The 20,786-nt window shown below is 36.8% G+C and overlaps 1 protein-coding gene across 1 annotated transcript in view; it reads left to right on the top strand.

The window, feature by feature from the left end:
* Positions 1 to 349: 349 nt before the first annotated feature.
* LOC142337153 (uncharacterized) overlaps positions 350 to 20,786 on the top strand; it is a 72,382-nt gene continuing 51,945 nt past the window's right edge. Inside the window, exons 1-4 of the mRNA XM_075386259.1 lie at positions 350 to 411; positions 1,058 to 1,321; positions 9,114 to 9,324; positions 9,678 to 9,851. Coding sequence (XP_075242374.1) covers positions 1,113 to 1,321; positions 9,114 to 9,324; positions 9,678 to 9,851 — 594 coding nt within the window. The 5' untranslated portion in view covers positions 350 to 411; positions 1,058 to 1,112. The remainder of the gene's footprint in view (positions 412 to 1,057; positions 1,322 to 9,113; positions 9,325 to 9,677; positions 9,852 to 20,786) is intronic.

Below are 20,786 nucleotides of genomic sequence, written 5' to 3' on the forward strand. Positions count from 1 at the left end.
TTGAGTTTTGCCTGCATTTTCACAAAAGTTTTTTAATTTGTCAATTTGAAATACTATATAAAGATGCTACTAGCTTCTTATTGGGCTCTGTTGAATTAAAATCTTGCTTTATGAACTTGTCCCATTTTGGAGTAGGTTTGGGTTATCTGAATGGTAAAGTTATTATAGTTTGAGAGCACGTCTGGTATCCGGTCTGAGGAACACATTAATGAAATTTCAGAGTCCAGCAGTGTATCTCAGGACTTTCCCTGCTACGTTTCTTGTTTTTCTTTCTAATATTTGTAAATTTCATCAGTGATACTCTATCGCTTGTCCAAATAGGTAAAATTCTTTTCTTTCTTTTTTTCAGAAAATACACATTTGGCTTGAACCGCCTGACGGATCGTGCCCATGTCTCTACGACAACTCAAGGTATCTATCCTCATTTATGTTTCCAGACCATATTATTTTGGCTACACCTGTTGTGTTTTTATTTCGGTCTGGACATATTGACTTTCAGTCTATTTTTGCTCTCAGTCAGCCTATGTAGCCTATTATCTATACCCATTTTGCTGGACAAAATGTGTGTCCCAACAACTGATTTGGGCTCGCATCTTTAATCGCTGAACAATCCTATGAAACTTTGCAGTACTCTTTATGCACCATCTTATCTCAAAAGTATGACTGATCAATTCAACCATTTAAATTGAAGTAGATCAGAGTCAATGCTTGTAAACTGACATAAACTTAGAATTGAAAATGTGCATTAATCCTATGCAGCCTATAAATTGGAAAACGGTTGTCTCCTGAATTGTAAAATTGTAATTTCCTGAGAAATGCCCTCTGAAAAAGGCCATGTTGTCAAAAACTGTCGAAAATCCTCAAGAAGAAGTTTTTAAAATTATATATCCATTAAAACGCTCTTTTTTTACAAGAAAAGTCTTTTTCACAAGCTTTTCCACCGGGGAAGGCATTAATGCAATCAATTCAAGGCAATAGCGGACTGCAACGTGATTTTAAATATATATATATATATATATATATATATATATATATATATATCCCCTGAACGTTTCAGCCCAAATGACGCCCAAATTGTGAACCTAATCGCAGGAGAGGAGTACAAGGTACATATGTTAGCCGAAAGTGCTTTCGGTCGAAACAGTTCGCAATTGTCTTTTATTCGATCTCTCTTTACGGACCAAATTGCAGTCACTAATACGCTGACAACGTCCGCTTTACAAACAGAGATTGAGTTCGAGTCGGGTGTTGGAACGGTTGTCCGAATGGAACTTGTGTGTTCGGATTTATCACTAGAATGGAAACAGGAAAAAGCCTTCGGGTAGGTCCCTGGTTCGAGGTGTCGAGATCGATCAACGCCAATAGGATTGCGGTGATTGCGCTGAATAGTCGTAAAAATTGCGGTTGTTAAGAATGCTGCAAATTGTATACGACTGATCACTTGCAGATCTCTTAGCGGTGACTTTTTGTAAGATTTGTTGTTCTTATAAGATTTTTGATATAATCGAATATAATTGAATACAATTTTTTTTACTGCTTCACCGTCATCTGCGTCATTTCTTGCGGAGAAAAAACGAAATGAAAAATTTGAGGTTGTTTTATCATAATGGACAATAATCAACCTTATCTACAACTTAACATCAATGACTTGAAAGGAAAAAGTGCAAGGAAAAACTAAAGTTATGCAGTTCGCGGATGATACAAGAGCTTATATCAAAAACAAAAAACACCGTGGAAACCAAGTATTGTGAGCTAGAAAGTTTCGAAATAAAGAATGTATGCCTCAATTAAAACAAGCTGAAAAAATACTGACAAAAGGAACTATTTTGCGACAAAATTATCATTTTGATGAGGCACAATTTAAAGAAGAAAAAAAATCGATAGAACACTTCAGATTTTTAGAAAATGGTATGGATTCAAATTCGACCTTTCAAAATCATCCTATTAAATTTCAAACAAAAATGACCATAACGTTAAGATCAATACATACTACGCGGCATCAAATACGTCCTGAAGCAAAATCAAGGTTGTCTAAATCATTAGTACTCTCGCACTTTTCACCTTAAGCTTTTAATGTCTCATCGAAACACAAACTGACAGATAAATTGGGGCGTCAAAACTGCTACATGAAAAAAAAAATGAAAAGCTTTAAGATCTCTTGATAAAATCTTACTTTTTTTCTCGCAGAGTTGTTATTCAATCAAACGATAGCTTCCAAGTTGATGAACTTTATTTTTCAGAAAAAGGCTTTTCGTACTGATAATTTTTCCCAGGCATTACAACGCAGAAGTATATTCCAAAATTGAGCCTGAGGTTAAATCGAGAGAAATAAAAGATAAACAAAATGAGCGAAATCAGGAGAAAACATTTGTAGATATATTTCGCACAATTGGTCCCTCCGATTTTGCGAAAGCTGCGATACCTTAAATTTGCAGAATTCATTTTTAGTGTCATGTCTCGTAGTACAATTTTGTTCAATTAGCGTATCTTTTTTTTGCATTGAGTGTATCCGTAATGCGCAAATGTGTCTAAATTAGTGCGCGCTCTTGCGAATGCCCACCCAGGTCTAGACCTCGACTCATGAAAAGACAATGCTCGACAAAAATGTGCTATGAAAAGACCATACTGGACTCATTTGAGCTATGAAAAGACTTTAGCTGGACTTTAAGGCATTCCGGACTTTAGCTCGACTCAGATTTTTTGCAAAAGACTTTAGCTGGACCCTAAATTTTACAAAAGACTTTGGCTTGACCCAAAGTTTGTGCTGGACTTAAGCTCGACACAATGTTTGCAAACAAAGTCGAGTTAAAGTCTTTTCATGGGTCCATCATTAGTCTTTTCATGGGTCCATCATTAGTCTTTTCATAAGTCTGTTTTTCTGCCATTAACGTTTTGCGTGCAATATTGCATATAACGTAGTCAGCATATGTGATCATGCACCTTTTACGATTCAAAAGAACCATAAATACCTCAAAAACCTGCATTATTTTTTTTAAAAAAAAGCTAATAATTTTGGTAAGGAAAACAAACTGAATAGCGCCGAAATTTTTTCATGGCTAATGGGACTAGGACCAATATTCTTAAGCTAGCTGGTTTCATTGAATCAAGTAATGTGGTATTATACTCGATCTGAAAAACCTCTTTAACTTAAGAATTGACAAAATTCTTAAGGCTTTTGGCAGATTTCCAACTGATTCTTAAGTTGGACTGCTCTGGTTCAAAACTATATAGTCTTGCTCCGGTTCTGCTTCTGTATGTACAGAAGCAGGAAACAAATAAAAAATTTGAATATTGAAAAAAAACAGACTTATGAAAAGACTAATGGTGGACCCATGAAAAGACCTTAACTCGACTTTGCTGGTTATTAAAAGACTAATGCTGGACCCATGAAAAGACCTTAGCTGGACTTTCTTCGTTATGAAAAGACTTTAGCTCGACCCATGAAAAGATATTAGCTCGACTCTTACTAGGAACCTCGACCGTGTAATTATAGTCAATATTGCCCCCCCCCCTACTAGACTTTTAAAGTCTTTTCATAAGTCGAGGTCTAGGCCTGGGCAGGTTTTCTAAAATTTTTAAATTGAGCATGCGAAAGTGGTTTATGATATTCTACGATATAAGTCTAAGATAAATTTACAAAACTGTTAACCAAAGCGGACGAAATAATACCAAAGATCTATGTTTCTTAAGTCGGTAATAAGCATTACACCACATTGAAGAATCACAATAGAACCAAATGAAAATTCACAGCAAGCAGATGACATCACCTGGCAACATCCCAAAGGAAAGATTCAGCGAGATACAAATGCAGAAAGCTCAGAACACTAAAAAAATGTGTATATTTTAAGTATGAAATTAAATCCGTATTTTAATTTTTCGTATCTAATAAATACAAATTTGGTTATAAAATATTTTTTGTCGCCTTAGCTGTTTTAACACGTGTCAATGTCTCAAGGGTCGAATGAGAAGATTGAAGTGATTTAAAAAACCACAGTAACCCGGTACTGGACATCTGTCAATAGAAACATTTAAGTACATACAAAAAATTTAGGCAGAATGGAGGTTTTTTTGGAAATATACCACTGAAGTAAAAAATAATTGAGCATGTGATTGATTTTGATTGAAATGATATTCCTGATGTACCTTACAGAAAATCAATTTAACAGTTTCTTGAAATCTTAGTCTGATCCCAGGTTTTCCGCCACTTAGATCTGGAAAAGTTACGAAGAGATATGCCGGGAGGGTTTACGGGAATTGTAAAAGGTATATAGATTATTATGTTGCGTTTCCCAAGCGAGAAACCGGGAGATATAAAAAGAAAGCGAGACAAGGGGAAACAGAAGGAAAGAGAAATTTCCGACAAGTTTCCCCGGAACGCGACGGCCATGTGAACTAACTTTTACTGTATATGTTATGCTTAAGAGTTTTATCTTTTAAATTATGATTTTTTAGTATTTCAAAAAGACGCACTATGGAAAAGACGCAGAGTAGAGGGATTTTTCAGAAAACTTTGAGATAGCTGCAAAAAGAAGCAGATTGGAGGGATTTCTCAGAAAACAACATTAGACACCCGGAAAAAGACTCAGAAATGAGAAAGTTTGATGGAAAAATGTTAAATACCTGTAAAAAGACGCAAAAGGCTAGATTTTCCAAAGCGCCCCAAAAAATAGGATACACAGCGAGTACCTGAATTCGGGGGTTAAAATTTGGACATTATTGCTGAAGTTTTTTTTGCAGCAATGTTGCTTATTCAATGTATTAACCTAAGCAGAGAGAGCAAGTGAAACATGTACTCAATGCGTAGAGAACACGTTTCTAGCAATAAAAATCAGCTATAAATTCATTTTCAGTCTCTTGTACTGGAGAATTACTTCTTTACATGTTTTATTTGGACGAAGTCAAGTTCCGGTTCTTTGGATGGAAGATTTTCAATTTTTATAATATTTGCTTCGGCCGTCTTGAATTTATGTATCATCGACAAGCTCTGGGGAGGTCAAATTCGTAAATTAATTTAAGGAAAGTGCAAATGGTGTAACAATGAGATTAAGGAGTAGCTCGCGTGGCCTGGATTTCCGTTCAGAGAAGCAAAGTCAGCAAAAACGGCAACGGGGTGGAGATACGTACCGTAAGCCTTTATTTACCTTTACAACGCGTAGAGATCCATCTTTTCCAGGCGACACTTCCACAATTTGTCTCATAGGCCATATCCCACGCGTTGGAGGTTGTTGAGGATCCATACCAGTTCATTGATTTTCAATAAATTTGGTCAGTTCGGACCATTTGCTTGACTTCGTTAAAGTGGGAAGGTACTCTTTAACTAGACATATCCAGATGTGGTTCATATGTTGCTGTACATTTCTCCACGATGTGAAGGATGCTGACATGTTTGACGAAAAATCTCCTGCTAACAGTGAATTGTTTGGTCTTTGCAAGAGAAAATGGTTTGTTGCGATAGGGTTCTTCTATATCAGGTACGTCAGCCACATGCGTAGGGTGTCGAGAGTTCAATATGCTATCGGTCTGAACCATGATGGTGAGGAAGACATCTGATCTTAGCTTGTTGCTTCCCGGAAATATCTCATTGATTCGTTAAAAATATTGGATCAACCCAGCACCAACGAAATGCGGTCCATATAATGAGTTAAAATTTCAAATTCTGTCCCTAAACAAAGTTAAGACGCAATGCGTTGATTGTCGAGACTATGGATGTATCGCTTTAATTCTTCGTTGTCATTTACGGTAAAAACTTGGTTGATATCTTAGTGACGTTGGATAGCGTTGAAAGAAGTGTCCTAGTTTATATCAAGGCATGACTCAAAAGGTGTTCTACGTGTGATCATGCATGTCATAATGAGACCGCAGTACTTGGTGAGTTTGTTTTGGGTGTGTATAATAAAGAATGGTCAGAAGAAATCCATTCCTGAATAAGCAAATGGGAAATGCGAGAAAGTATCAGGGAATCTCCACACTGGCAGTGGAGCCATTAATCGCTGGGTATCTCAAACATCAAAAAGGTGGCAAAAGAATATTAAAATCGGATGTTAGTATCATTTCCTGAGGCCGATGACAACGTGTCGCTGTTGAACAAAACTTTTGACCGCTTCGATATCTCTGTCTAGACAAAATTGTCGGGCCGACTAGAAAAGGCTTGTTATTGTATCTTTGACGTGGAGAATTATTGGTAATTTAGCTAATTGCAATCCTTCAGGATCAACTGTAGTCAACATTTTGATCTCAGGATTTCTGTTTGTCTAAGTTTAGGTTTATGGAGCAAATCTTACTTTTAGAGTCTCGTTTACGTCCTCTTCTTAGCAAACGAATAGCTGAATGTAAGATCTTTTCCCGTGAATCTCTGATTATGTGGTTGGTGTATGCTTGACCAAAGATGTCTGCAGTGAACTGCTCTATGTTCTTTCGCTCCTTTTTAATTTTGAAATGAAGATAGTAATCAGCTGCGAATACCACATCAATTTTTGCCAAGATCAGTATAAAGTGTTGGATAGGTGACTGGTTCATTTGGTTTTTATATAATTGTTGTGTTGTGAGTTAAAAGTGCTTTTTATGAGCAGAATTCCAATCAGAGTAATGTATCTTTGGGTAATCAGTAGCCTGTAAATTTTTAGAACACAATTTTTCTGGTTCTGGGCCATGTGTTCTATGGTCTGTAGGATTTTGATATAATGCCATTGATTGGACTTTGGAAGAACCTGTATTCTTCTGATCCGGTCGCCGACAAAAGGTTTCTGTTTCTTCTTAGAAGCAATTCAATCAAGAGCAACTCAACTGTCTGTCCAAAATTGTGTCTCGTGAATCGTGAATCTTATTGAATTGTTTTGGGTAATGGTATCCCAATTATAACGGCCTCCAGTTCAAGTTTTGGAATGCTCAATGCTTTTAAACGAGTTAATTTTCATTTACTGATTATGAAGTTGATTTCTGAATGTTGTAATTCTCATTACTCCGAATATGAATCTTTGCTGCCCTAGCACATGTAGATGCATCTAAAAAGACATGCAATTAATGTTCATTTTCATATGAAGATGCGAGAAAATTGAGTACCTGCGAGAGTTCAATAGGGTGTGATCCGAAAACACTATTCTGTAGTTTTGCTGCGGGTTGTGTAATTTTTCAGGTAACGGTGTTTCCTTATTTAAACAAAGTTGTTGAATTTGCTTCATCCCAACCCCTGAAGCGTATAGTCACTGCTGACACAAACACAATTTGGAGCAAAAACTGACGCAATTACTGGGGCGAAAAATTTAAATGATTATAAATTGGCGCATTCTTCAGAGATTCATCCCACAGTTTTATGAAAAACATATCATTACCGAGATTTCATTTTTGTCCTCATACGCGAGCGAAGTCTTTTGACTTGTCTGAGTCTTCTAAAGGAATTCGTTCTAACGCTTCGAGAAAATTTGAAAAAAATTTTGGTCAATTGAAAGCTCATCGTTGGGACTTTTTTATTTGCATTAAACTATCTTTCGCTTTGGCGTTCATGGCTTTGAAAGAACTTCATCGTCCATTCAAAATTGTTTGGCTATTTCGGGCAAAACTTAGGGAAAGTATTATGCCTTGTCTTCAGCAACTTGATATAGATCAAACATGGCCATTGATGTCGAGCAGGTTGCCCCAGAAATCAAGCGAGTGAACTGATATGGCATTATAAATTGGTTTTTGACCATTGAAAACGAAGTGCCAATTTATCTTCTTCACTGACAGAAGTTTGCATGAATAATCTTTGAATATCTGCATGTATTGCAACTCGTTGTTCACGAAAACGTAACAGTATGCAAAGTAGTTTTCTAAAAAGATCTCTTCATGTTAAGAGGTTGATGCTCAGTGACTGTCCCAGTGACAGTTCTTGGGATTCGAAGCGGCGTTGGCCACCCCTTGAATTTTTCACGGTTTGTTTGAATTTTGAACCGGATGATGTGGTAGGTACCATACCTTTTCAGGTTCAGGTTCTGCCATTTTGACTGGTGTTAAGTAACTTTTGCTTAAGTCTGTTGAAAGCCTTTCATTGTATTTTCCTCTTGAGGATGGGATCTTTACCTATAATTTTAATAAGCTCTTGAGCTGATTACGCAAGAGCACAGTAATTTTTTGAAATCTAAAATCCAAGGCGTGTTCAAGTTTACCAATTCTATATCTCTCTAAATTATGTCGGGTAGTTTTCTCAAAAATTTAAGGCATCCTTATCTTCTTCTGAAACAAGAGATCTGTTTTCTTGGGTTCTTTTACGTTAAATTTCCCAGAATTGCTCATTAAGCTCGCTTAAATGTGTTTCTTCGGTGCACTGTCTTCAAACTTGATAAATAAAAGGGATGGATGTTGTTGAAAAATGATTAAATGTTGAGGGGTTGAGAGAAGTTTCAAATTCACAAGCTAATTTTCATCCGAGTTTAGTTTTCACACCAAATGGTTGATATGTGCTTTCGGGTTTTTTTTCGTCGACTTTGTAGCAAGTCCAAGCTAATTGTTTAAGTACGCCTTTACGACTTTGTCTTTAAAACAATAGGTAAATGTTTTCATTGTAATGGAAGAGTATAGGGAAATCAACTGTAATAAAGACAATCAACAAAGTTTATTAAGCTGAAACTCGGTTACATGTAACCCACGACTTTTTTTCTGATTTTTTTGTGAACGATTTGACTTTTTTTTAAATAATTATACCTGATACAATGACTTCTACATTCAGTGGAAAAATTATATACTTTCGGCGCACATTCGAGTTAAGCTGGGTACGAAAAAAGAAATTCCTAAATCGAGCAGAATTGTGATATATAGCACGCGCAAAATTGGGCACAGTGCTTGTATCTCAATTCTGCGGTTAAAATTTGGCCAGTTTTCTTGTAGTAAATATTTTTCGCAATATTGTTGCATTTTCAATATGTTAACATAAGAAAAACGAGAAACAGATACGCAGATATGGCATATTTGCCCTTGACGATTTGGGTATAACTCTGCGCAGGCGTTACAGGACAAACACAGACTGACTTGTAATCAAGCTGTAACTGACAGTCCAAAAATCTTTCTGGCCTTTTCTGTACTAATAACAGTTTCTGAATGATCTTTATAGATATTCTTCGACGTTGATTACAATGTTCTAGGACAAATTTGGTGTTTGAATTCGACAACTTGATTCCTGGTTCATCCTATTCCTGGACAATTCTTGCGACCAGCCGTGGTTCGATCCCTCTACATCGTACTTATAACTTCACAGACTCCAGTGTCCCGATTGCTCCTGTTTCGTTGGTTCAAGCTGCATCAACCTTAGAGAGCTATGACACGTTTGTTTTCACAGTTGGAAGCGAACAAATGGTAAAAATCTCTTAAATTAAGAGATAATTTTTTCGAGAATCGACCCGAACGCCTGATATATCAAAAAATTTTCCATTTTGTTGACTTACAGCAAGATAAATTATTACAGATATGTACGTGTGATACCTGTCACACATGTAAATTGTGCTAACGGTAAGACAACTATCCAGATTTTTACACCTCTCATCAGACTATTTTCTGTGCGCCCACCACGTAAAACCTTCGCAGAATTTTCCTTGCAAATACAGCGAAATTGATGGCAGCTTCGTAGTTCTGTCCCATTACAACAGAGTTTGTCAACTGAATTCTATCGGTTTGTTTTGACTTTTATGCTTCTATATTTTCAACTTCAGAATGAAAGGTCAACGAAGTCTATTCAAATGAAGTGGGCTCAAGAGAGGAGGATAGATGGATACAATATAACAGACGTCACCTTGAACAGACAAGTGACTCACGTGATTGCTGAATCAGGATGGGCGCTGCATGATATTACTGAACTGAATTCCGGTCGGAAATACACATATCAGGTGACCAGATAAAAAATCAGCTCTAATAATATAGACAAACTTTTCTAATTTTTGTGGTTTTTTGGTAATTATATCGGGTATAAAACTCTTATCATGTATCTCTCAAAACCCAAGGGCTTATACAATTAAGCACATGCCTTTGCTAAATTTGTGTAGATAATTTTGAGAAACCGTATTTTTTCTGTGAATTCCGTTTTCAACCGATAAATGAGGGGAGAACCATGAACATGAGAAAGTTGAAGTGTTCAGACTAAAGTGAACTGTAATCAGATCACCTTTGATCGCCTTAGCAAATGCAGATTTTATCGCAAATAGACAACTTGCTAAAAATGCATAAACTTACATTAAACATGGATAAAGTTTTGGCCATAACATTAAGACAAACTACGACAGAAGTGATCTCTTTACGAAGAACGGAAAGCCCCTTGAAAATCTAAAGTCTTTAAAGTACTAGGGCAAAACTATTGACAGAAATTTATATTTTAGAGAACACTCGAAACGCTTAGAGAATAAATTGATACATTTTTGGGGACTTCCCTGTAAATAGAGAAAAATTTCAAGTCACAGCCATTTGATTAAGATATTCAATATTTATGTTAAACCAGTGGTACAATGCGGGATTCCGATCTATGGGACTGCCAGTAGAGCTAAGATGCAAACAAGCGCTAAAATCAATAGAATACTGATATTTATTCTTTACTAGAAAATTTGTTCCAGTTTTTCTAATCAGAGAGAAATACAAAGCTTCCTCATCTCAGTAGCTTCTTCTGTACAAAGTTATTAAATTGATGACTAATTCATAAAACATGAAAATAGTGCCATAGACAAAAATTATTTCACTACACAAATTTAACGGTCAAAGTTGTGCTCGAGCAAAAAATGAGTAAAAGTTGTACCACTTTTTTCTTTTTTTTCCGAAAACAGTCTATCAAAAGGAATCCATAAATTCGTAAGCGTTTTTGTTAAACTGGAGTCTGATTTTGTCGCAACATTTAAACTTTTGAGCAAAACAAATTTGAAAAATTTTGTCCGCGAAAAGATAGAAAACTATTTTTTACTGAATGACCAACACACTAGACTAATTTATGACCTAAATTAGGCACCTTTTCCACCAAAGGTCCTGCCAATTTTAAATCGTTTTTAAAACCGGCCTTTCTTGTTTTTTACACTCAATTTATTTTGGATCTCCGCTGGATAAATTTTCAAACTAGTATCACGAATTTTCTCTTCTGATTATGAGACGCCTGAAAATGGACTCTATGGTCTATTGGCGTTTTCTCTGGTGCTCTGCTTTTATAAGGTTTGATCAAGTGTGTATGTACTTTATTGATTCTGTTAAGACACCCCTAGTTGATTGAGGACGGTTATCTTGCAAGATCTTGCAAGAATCTTGCAAGAATCTTGCAACACTATGCATCATCTTGCAAGACTCTTGCAAGATTCTTGCAAGATCTTGCAAGATAACCGTCCGAAATGCAAGAGTCTTGTAAGATAACCGACCACCTTACAAGACTCTTGCAAGATAACCGTCTTGCAAGAAGCGCCGGAAACGTGCCTTAGCTGCTGCATGGGCCTCTTTGGCTTCTTTGAAGATTAGAGAATAGGATTCGACCTATTCTCTAACCGTCAAAGAAAAGAAGAGAGACCCTAAAATTGCTAAGGCTAAAACGTATAAATAGGAACATCATCTAAATGCGCAGAAGGGGTCACAGAAAGGGCAGGGGGTTTTTTGCGCTGCAGCAGGGGTCACAGAAAGGGCAGGGGGTTTGTGTGCTGCAAAAGAAAGCAAACAAATATAAATAAGAACATCAGCAAAACACAAGCACATGAGAGGGGGCACAGAAAAGGGGTGGGGTTGAAGCGCAAAAGAAAAGGAGCGAGAGAGAAGGGTGGGGTTAAAACGCGCTGAACACAAAGGCACAAAGAAAAGCAGATCGCCGTAGGCGAAAGGGGATGGGAAGAAAAAAAGCAAAGGGGAAAAAGAAACAAAGAGAAAAAACAAGCGAGCGCACGACCAAGAACGAGCGAGCGCACGAGGGAGACGGAGCAGGCGCAGGAGGGAGAAAGAGCGAGCGCAAACGACCGAGAGAACGAGCGAGCAGGAGCGTCGGGGACAAAGAACACGCGCGAAAACAAAAAAAAAAACAGAAAAAAAGCAGAAAAAAAGAGAAAAAATTGCCCGGAAGGCATACCTAGACAAACAGAATGAAACTAGAGAGACGAAAGGAGCAAGTTCACCTAGAGGGAGAGAGAGAAAGAGAGAGAAAGAGCGAGAGAGAGAGAGAGAGAAAGAGAGAGAGAGAGAGAGAGAGAGAGAGAGAGAAAGAGAGAGAGAGAAAGAGAAAGAGCCAAAAAGAGAGAGCGAGAGAGGAGAGAGAGAGAGAAAGAGAGAGAGAGAGAGAGAGAGAGAGAGAGAGAGGATAGAGAGAGAGAGAGAAAGAAAGAGAGGGAGAGAGAGAGAGAGGAAAGATGAGAGAGGAGAGATAGAGAGAGAGAAAAAAGAGCGAAAAAGAGAGAGAGGGAGAGAGAGGAGAGAGAGAGAGAGAGAGAGAGAGAGGGAGAGAGAGAGAGAGAGAGCCAGAAAGAGAGAGAGAGAGAGAGAGAGAAAAGAGCAAGAGAAAGTAACAGAAAGAACAGCAAGAAAGCAACGAGGAATTAAAAAAGGGCAAGAGAGTCAAGGAGAGAAAAGAAAAACACTAAAACAACAAGAAACAATAGACATTCAGAGTTTGTCATAATCATTATTCATGAGCTTCAATGGTTGTCATCACTGTCAGAGCTCAGAAAACTGATGCTACCATCACAGCGCATCAATGGAACAACATGGAAAAACAACAAAAAGTAGAAAGAGGATGCTTCAAACAAACCTACAAGCAGCAAAACAAATCTAAAATAGGTATGGAACTTCAGAGTCTTTCATAATCAAAGATCATGGTTTTCAATGGTTGTCATTACCGTCCGCGCTCAGAAAACTGTTGTTTCCATCACAGCGCATCTTTGAAAAAACAAGAGAAGCCGACAAAAATGGCAGAACGAGTATCATTTAAGCAAACCAAGAAAAGAAAACAAAAGAGAAATAGGACTAAGCATTCAGAGTATTTCAGAATCAGTGACTATAGTTTTCAATGGTTGTCATCACTATGAGTGCTCAGAAAACTGATGTTTCCATCACAGCACATTGTTGCAACAACTTAAAAAACAAGCGGAAAAATCAAGAACAAAGCAAACCTACAAAAAGGGAAAGATCTTAAAAACGACATCTTAAAAAAATAGTTACCAGGAAAAAAAGACAACAGGCCAACCAAGAGCAGCTAATCAGCTTGGAACGAAACATCAAATACCAGGAACAAGCTACAACAAAGGAAAAAAGTGGTCAATGGAACAAAGGAACTTGAAACAGTTTCGCAAAGCACTCATATTGCTGACAGAAGAGTCGGTTTTAATCACTGTGCTTCACACAAAATGCAGGACTTGGTCGGGCAGGCACAAAAAAAAACAAATTACAACCCAGAGAGGACAAAGCAGCAGATAAACGACAAACAAAACCTGCCCACCCAAGTCCCAAATGTCACTTAACTTATCCAAAACAAAACACATAAAAGAACAAGAAACGACAGAGGAAAAACAAAAGCTGAGAAAAGAAGGGAAGATCACAACAAAAGCAGACAAAAGATGACAAAAACTCACCAGAAAGGACAAATCAGATATCAAATACATCAAATACCAGGAACAAGCTACAACAAAGCAAAAAAGGTGTCAACGGAACAAAGGAACTTGAAGCAGTTTCGCAAAGCACTCATATTGCTGACAGAAGAGTCGGTTTTAATCACTGTGCTTCACGCAAAATGCGGGACTTGGCCGGGCAGGCACAAAAAAAACAAAAAACAACCCAGAGGAAGGACAAAACAGCAGAAAAGAAACGAAGACTGGAACAACACCTGCCCACCCAAGTCCCAAATGTCACTTAACTTATCCAAAACAAAACACAAAAAAAGAACAAGAAACGACAGAGGAAACACTTAAGCCGAGAAAAGAGGGGAAGACCAAAACAAAAGCAGACAAAGGCTGACAGCAAGTAATCAGAAAAGACAAATCAGATATCAAATACATCAAAAACCAGGAACAAGCTACAACAAAGGAAAAAAGGGGTCAACGGATTAAAGGAACTTGAAACAGTTTCGCAAAGCACTCATATTGCTGACAGAAGAGTCGGTTTTAATCATTGTGCTTCACGCAAAATGCGGGACTTGGCCGGGCAGGCAGAGAAAAAACAAAAAATAGACAAAACAACAGAAGAGAACAACACAAAAAATGGCCACTGAAATTCTAAAGTCACTAATTAACGATAAAAGAAAAGGGAAGGAACGACATGAAAAATTTTCAACTGATCAAAGGAAATTGAGACAGTTTTACAAAGCACAACAATTGCCGACAGAACGGTCGGTTTAATCACTGTGCATCACGCAAGAGGCCGGACTTGGCCCAGAAGAGAAAAACAATCCGAAAAAAGGACAAAGCAGCAAAAAAAAACGAAGAAAAACAAAACCTGCCCACCCAAGTCCCAAATGTCACTTAACGTATCCAAAACAAAACAGAGAAGAACAAAAAATGACAGAGATAAAGTCATCTGAGCAAAGGAAAATGGAACAATTTAACAGTTTAAAATAGTGCTTATCACAAAACGTCGTAATTGGAGAGAAAAACGACGAAAAAAAACGGACACCATAGCACAAAAAAGAGAAGACCACAACTAAGCCCATCTATCTAATTCCCAAAGATGACATAACTTATCAAATACAGAAAACCAAAAAAGCACATCAAGTAACAAACGGTTTGAAAGCTATCAGAATCAAGAACTCAAAAACAATCGAGAGAACACTAATATAATTGAAATACAGACAAAATTTATCACAGTTGAGCACAGGAAACTCGCACCTTTGATGAGTAGGCAGACAGTAACTGCCACCAAATAAAAAAAGGAACCAGAAAGAAGAACTGCCTACCAAAAACCCAATTGCACTAAATATTGAGAAAACAAAAACATTAAGACACTAAAAAAGGAAAAGCAGTCAAATCAATTATCATGATTTGATACAAATTATAAGCTACAGTAATTTGTTCAGAGTTCAACATTGAGTGGCGTTATAAAAAGTTTGAATTTTATAAAATATCGAGTAAGGTATTAAATCATTCTACATCAAACAACCCAATGAACCATCAAAAAAAGCAAGAAGATTGGATTGAAGATAGGGTTCAACATCAAATGAAGGACCAAAATTTTACTCAGCAGAACAATGGAAAAAATGCAACAACCAAGCGAAACAAACAAAATTTAGAGACATCATATTATCAAAAATAGAGCCGATTCTACAATCGACTTGCAGAAATTGAACCAACAGTGCCTTATGTAAATAAAAAAAAGAACATTTTAAGTGCTTCAAAAATCAATTAAAACTCAAAGCGAAAAAATCAAGGAGTAATTACTCAACTATCACATTCGCAAAGGTTGGGCTAACAAATTTAACATAACCGGTTAACAATAGAGCGGTGCAGCAATTGTTTAAAATCAAGTTTTCCGTCATTATTCAAATGGCACTTATCGAAATTATCAATATGCTTCTCTTTTAGTTTTGAAGGGACATACTGGCGTCCTAAGTTTTTGAATAAATAAAAGTTTACTTCTTGAACAAGTTTTTCATCAACATCGCGTCTTTTTATCAGACCCAGCGTTAGAACTTTGACACCCTTTCTGCCTAAGACACGACTGAACGCAATTAGATTGGCAGCCACCTCAATTGGAGGCTTTGCCTCATTGTCGAAGAACTTTGTCAAGTCATTATTTCCGACAGCAACTAAAACAAACTTGTATTGGGATGCCGCCAAAACAACATGCGGTCCGAGTTCGTTCGATCGCATGCCTCCGAAACTAAGAATATCAACACCATATTTGGATATTAACGGATCGCTTTTGATGTCATCTTTCATCCGTTTGGTGTTGGAATCGCCAATCAGCAGTATTGAACTAAATCAAAGCAATTTGCACAAATTTGAACGAAAAGCAAACAACTCAAATTAGCACATAGTTATCAGCAAAGTTTTTTCCATAAAAAAATGAAATATCTAACCTTAAGATGAAGGTAACCATCCACCGATCGAGCCTATAAATAAATTAGAGGGCAGTATCAATGTTACTCAAAGCATTTGTATTTTTTTAATTTTTTTCCACGAAATACCGAACACAAGCAAACAAAAAATCTAAATCCAAAAAATATGTTGATTCTACAACCAACATTGCCAAAAAACATTAAAATCTGTATTCTGAAATATTTTTAATTGTGCTCATAGCCTTCTTTGATTACGCTGACAATATAGCAGCCAGAAGCAGGGAGGACAACTGTTTTATAAGCAAGTTCATCTACTAAAATCAGAACGGGAGACCCTGGATTAGATATTTGGAAAAAAATGGGAAGGGGTCAGAATAATTGAACATTTTCAAATTTGTCATCTCTACAAATGGAAGGCAGAGAGCATGATTTAAACCATTTTTTAAAACAAAACACTCTATCAACACAAAACTGCCGTCACTTTTTTGAAGAATGCATTCTCCTAAATTTTCATTAACACGCATATAAGAAAGGGAACAAAGTTTTTTTCCGTTTTCATTAACGAATCGTCCTCCAGCTGCTTCAATTGAATTTTCACTAAAAAATATTTTCGAGCAATCAGTTAATTTTGTTAGACTAGTTATTATAGAATTTTTCTCAGTCGTTCCGTTTTGCATAGACTGTTGTTCAAATAATCTTTGATGTTTCAAAAACCTGATGAACATTTTTTCGGGATTCTTAATGGTACCTGAAAGCGCAGAAAGCAGCATATGGTTAGCCGATCCGAAGCAAAAAGCTGAAAAAAGAAATAGTGGTCCGTTCCGCTTCACTTGTTCCACTAAATGACGCATGGTATGAAAATTAAAAGATTGTGATTCCTCTCCATAGAGATGAACAAAATTTTGAAAAAAAAGCTCTATTAAATTATCAGCGTGTCGAAGATCCGAGGAGTGAATATCTTTATCACTTAGAAGACGAACTGCAAAGCTCAATTTGCAGAAACTTTCGTAGTAATCATTAGGCAAGAGCACATTTTTTAATGCCAAAGGTCCAAGGTGAAAAAAAACAACTTAAAATCAAAAGCTTTCCAGAAATTGAGTTCAGATAACTTTTTTGGTCTATGAAGTATTTCGAAAGGAACTTTACAATTTAGAATTGTCTTCTCGAGCTCTAAAGCTGATGGACCTTTGACAAGTGAAACTATCATTTTTGATAAAACCTTTGCTGTTCCTAGGAAAACCTGGTGCATGGGATCAATTGGACAATCCCAGGGAAGACTTAAAAATTTGTTCAAAGGTGTATACGATTTAACTCCATTAACAACTGTTTTTGTTTTGTCTGCCAAGTCGCCACATCGCTTAAAAGAATCGTTTTCTCGCAGTATGAAAGTTTTCGAAACCTTAAACAACATTCGATTACTTTTATGGAAGCCTTTAATAAAACAATGAGGGCAACTACTATAACCCATATGCTGCTTCATGCACAGTACATACGCTGTAGCGGGCATGTCACAAACAATTGATCTTATTTTAAATGTTACACGCCCCAATGGTGGACACAGGTCAGTTGCTGCGCTGCATAGATTTTCAATCTCCACACCAAGTTTGCTAAGAAACTCCGAAAAATCAGGTTTTCCCCCATACCAAAGTCCAAAAAGGCAGATATTTAAGAAACTTGATCTTAAAACAGGAGGCAAGTTATAAAGTTGAACCCAAACTGGCCATACAGCTAGCTTACTAGACTTAAAAACTGGAGCACCGTCTGTGTTAAGAACTAACTGCAGCTCTCCCTGACAAAAAACATCTGATGCATACTCCCAGCTGCAATTATTTGACCAACTTTGCAATATATAAGACGAATTTTTTGAGGCAACTAGTGCGAGTTGAGATATCAAATCAGCAATAAGGAACTTAGAATCGACGTAACTATTAGTTGTTATTATCGGAAGGTTGTAAATTGGCAGATCTGCAAAAATTTTATTGGGAGACGGTAAAGTTTGAGCAAAAAGCTTGAGCATATCTGCTCTGGCAATATCAGATAATTTATGTTTTTCACTTAATTTTTCAAATTTTTTCATAAACTCGTCATGTCGAATATCTGCTCCTTCAAACAAAAAAAAATCAAGCGAGTCAAAAGAATCAGGATCAAAATTAGGTGCATCATTAGGTGGTTTATCTTCGAAAACATGAAGAGAGATAGGTGTAGACATGACCTGAGCATCTTCAACATTTTGCACAACAGGAGTTTCATTTATAGCCAAAAGGTTAATATCCCAAGATCCTTCATCCGATTCACAACTTTGTTCAACTTCGTCACGACAGCCTACAAAATTAAGTATAGTCTCATCAGTGTCTTTTACGTCAAGGCTACCAAAAACAGAATCGTAAGTTAAGTGACTGTGTTGATCATCGTTTTTATCTAAGATTTCTGGAAAAAACATTCGAGCACGAGGTGGAAAACCTTTCCTAGAAAAACGCTGATTAAAATTGAAATTTTCCTGGTGTTTTTGTGAAATTTTGGTTACTTTTCTCTTTTTAGTGACAGGGATATCAGGGAAGGGATCGCCGTGCAAATGCTTATGCGGGCACAGACAATCTTTTTTGTTTTCTCCGAAAAAGTGGTTGTGGTAAGATATTGTCAGTTCTTCGCCCTCCTCAATTACACGCAAAGGAGCACATACCATAATATTTTCAACTTTTACATAACTAACGTTCGGTTTACAAGACGCGTTAATGAAAGAAATCGGGCCTAACATAATCCATTGCATTCCCACGCGCGAACTACACATTACTGAATAGTCATTATAACCCGGTATTATCTCAGCCTCTTCAATTGGCACTAGGTACCCAATCAAGCCCGGTATTTCGGTACTAAAATCTATTTTGTATTTTGCAAAAACTCCAAGTTGTGTAAAGGAAGCGTCCTGGAGATAAGAAACCGGTTTGTAAACAACATGTTTGAAACTTTTTCCGTATTCAGAACCCAAAAAAATTTTGACATCACAGAGAAAAGCTTTTCTCAAACTGATATCGAGATTTAAACCATGGGCACTCACCAAATTTGTGTTGATCCATTTTTGTGTTAGCTCGCTGTCAATTTTAGCAATTTCCTGCCAACTGATATCAAGTTTGGAGAACTGCTTCGCCACTTGCGCGTAGAGTTTAAACTTTTTGTAGTCAAGGATAGACATTATTGATCTTAAAAATGATATGATCTTAAAAAAAATGACCAGCAAAAAAATTTTAAGTTTAAATCGCCCAAAGGAAAAAACGATTGACAACTTTTATGTATCACAGAATTCAAGAAAGTTGAAACCGAACAACAAATCAGATTAGCTTCTGAGATAATCGAGAACGTTCGTGACGGCCCAGAGAGTTTGCAGCGTCTTTGGCTTTTCTCAGGGCATAAAGACTATCACCGCATAGTCGTCTCACAGCTTCTAAAAACAATTAAAAATACTTGATACAAAAAAAACGGGCAACATAGTAATGGAGCAAAAAATCGAACCTTTGAAAAACCATTCATCTTCTTTTGAAGCCATTTTCCGCCCTACACAATTTGCATTCGATCGCTGACCGAACCAGCAAAACTCAACTCTCTCATCAAACGTAAACATTTTACGCGCCAGAAACCTTCCAATAGCACCATAGTCATCTGTAGGACCATCATAGGCCAAGAGATTCTCTCCTTTGTACATGAGTTCACCCTTGACTTTTATTTTAGCACACTTCGCTCGGCGTTCGTTCTGAAAAAAAGGGAAGGGCTCTATAAAGAGAAGTTTCTTATTGCCAGAATTATTCACTTACCAAAAAAACTTAACCACTATCTAAAATATTTTAAAAAGCCTTTAAGCGTATGGAATTTCAGTGTGAAAACAAAGCTGTTAGTTCATAAAAAAAGTAGTGTGGCCTTTGATAAGAATTTGAGACAGTTATCACGAGATGTTAAAATAATTTCAAAATGGCAACTAAAAAATAACAGATCAAAAAAACACTAAAAGAGACCAACATAGGAAAACGTGTATCAATAAACAGAACAGAGAACAACCGATTGCTACCAACCGGATCAAAGATTACTTTAAAAAAAAAGCGAAAAATTAGCGTTTATATAAACTTACGAGCTCTTGTAGACCTTGTGCAACATCCAGCAACCGATTTCTTGCTTCAACTTCAATTCCATTACTCTTACGCACACCACGTTCCAACTTCTCAAAATAGCTCAGGGACATTTTAAACCCGGGCACAAAATTGGACATAGCTCAATCTAAAAACAATCTTCCTTTATTGATCAAAATAAAACAAAATGCGCAGAAATTGAGGAACAGCTGAGAGAAATTAAAACATGAAATATTAATGCAAATGTGCATGAGAATTTGATAACATAGCATTTTTCACTGGTTGAAGGTGTACCTGGCGAAAATCGTAAATGGTCACATTTCTCATCCTTCTAATCCTTTCTATGTTATCACCAGTCAAAACGTTTGATTGACTTTTTAGCAGGAAATATGTCTTCTGTCAGTCTCAAATTAACACTGACAATTGTTTCTGGTGGTAATTGCAACATAATAATGATCCAAAGCGAATGCACTCACAGAAAATTATCGTTTACCGATAAAAAAGTCGATTAAATCATTATATATCATAAGCTGAAACGTACTGGATGCTTTTGTATGCCCATTTTTAGTGCTTACGACATCATTCACGCTTGGTGTGAACAGGACAAACCATTAAAATGATCATTGAATTATTTTTGTGGAAACGAGTATGTCAAACACGTTATCGAGGCAAAGTTTTAATGAAACTTTCCGTTGAGGACCGAGAGAAAAATTAAT

This window comes from Convolutriloba macropyga, chromosome 3, assembly GCF_964194025.1.
Source record: "Convolutriloba macropyga chromosome 3, txConMacr16.3, whole genome shotgun sequence".
Lineage (NCBI taxonomy): Eukaryota > Metazoa > Xenacoelomorpha > Acoela > Convolutidae > Convolutriloba > Convolutriloba macropyga.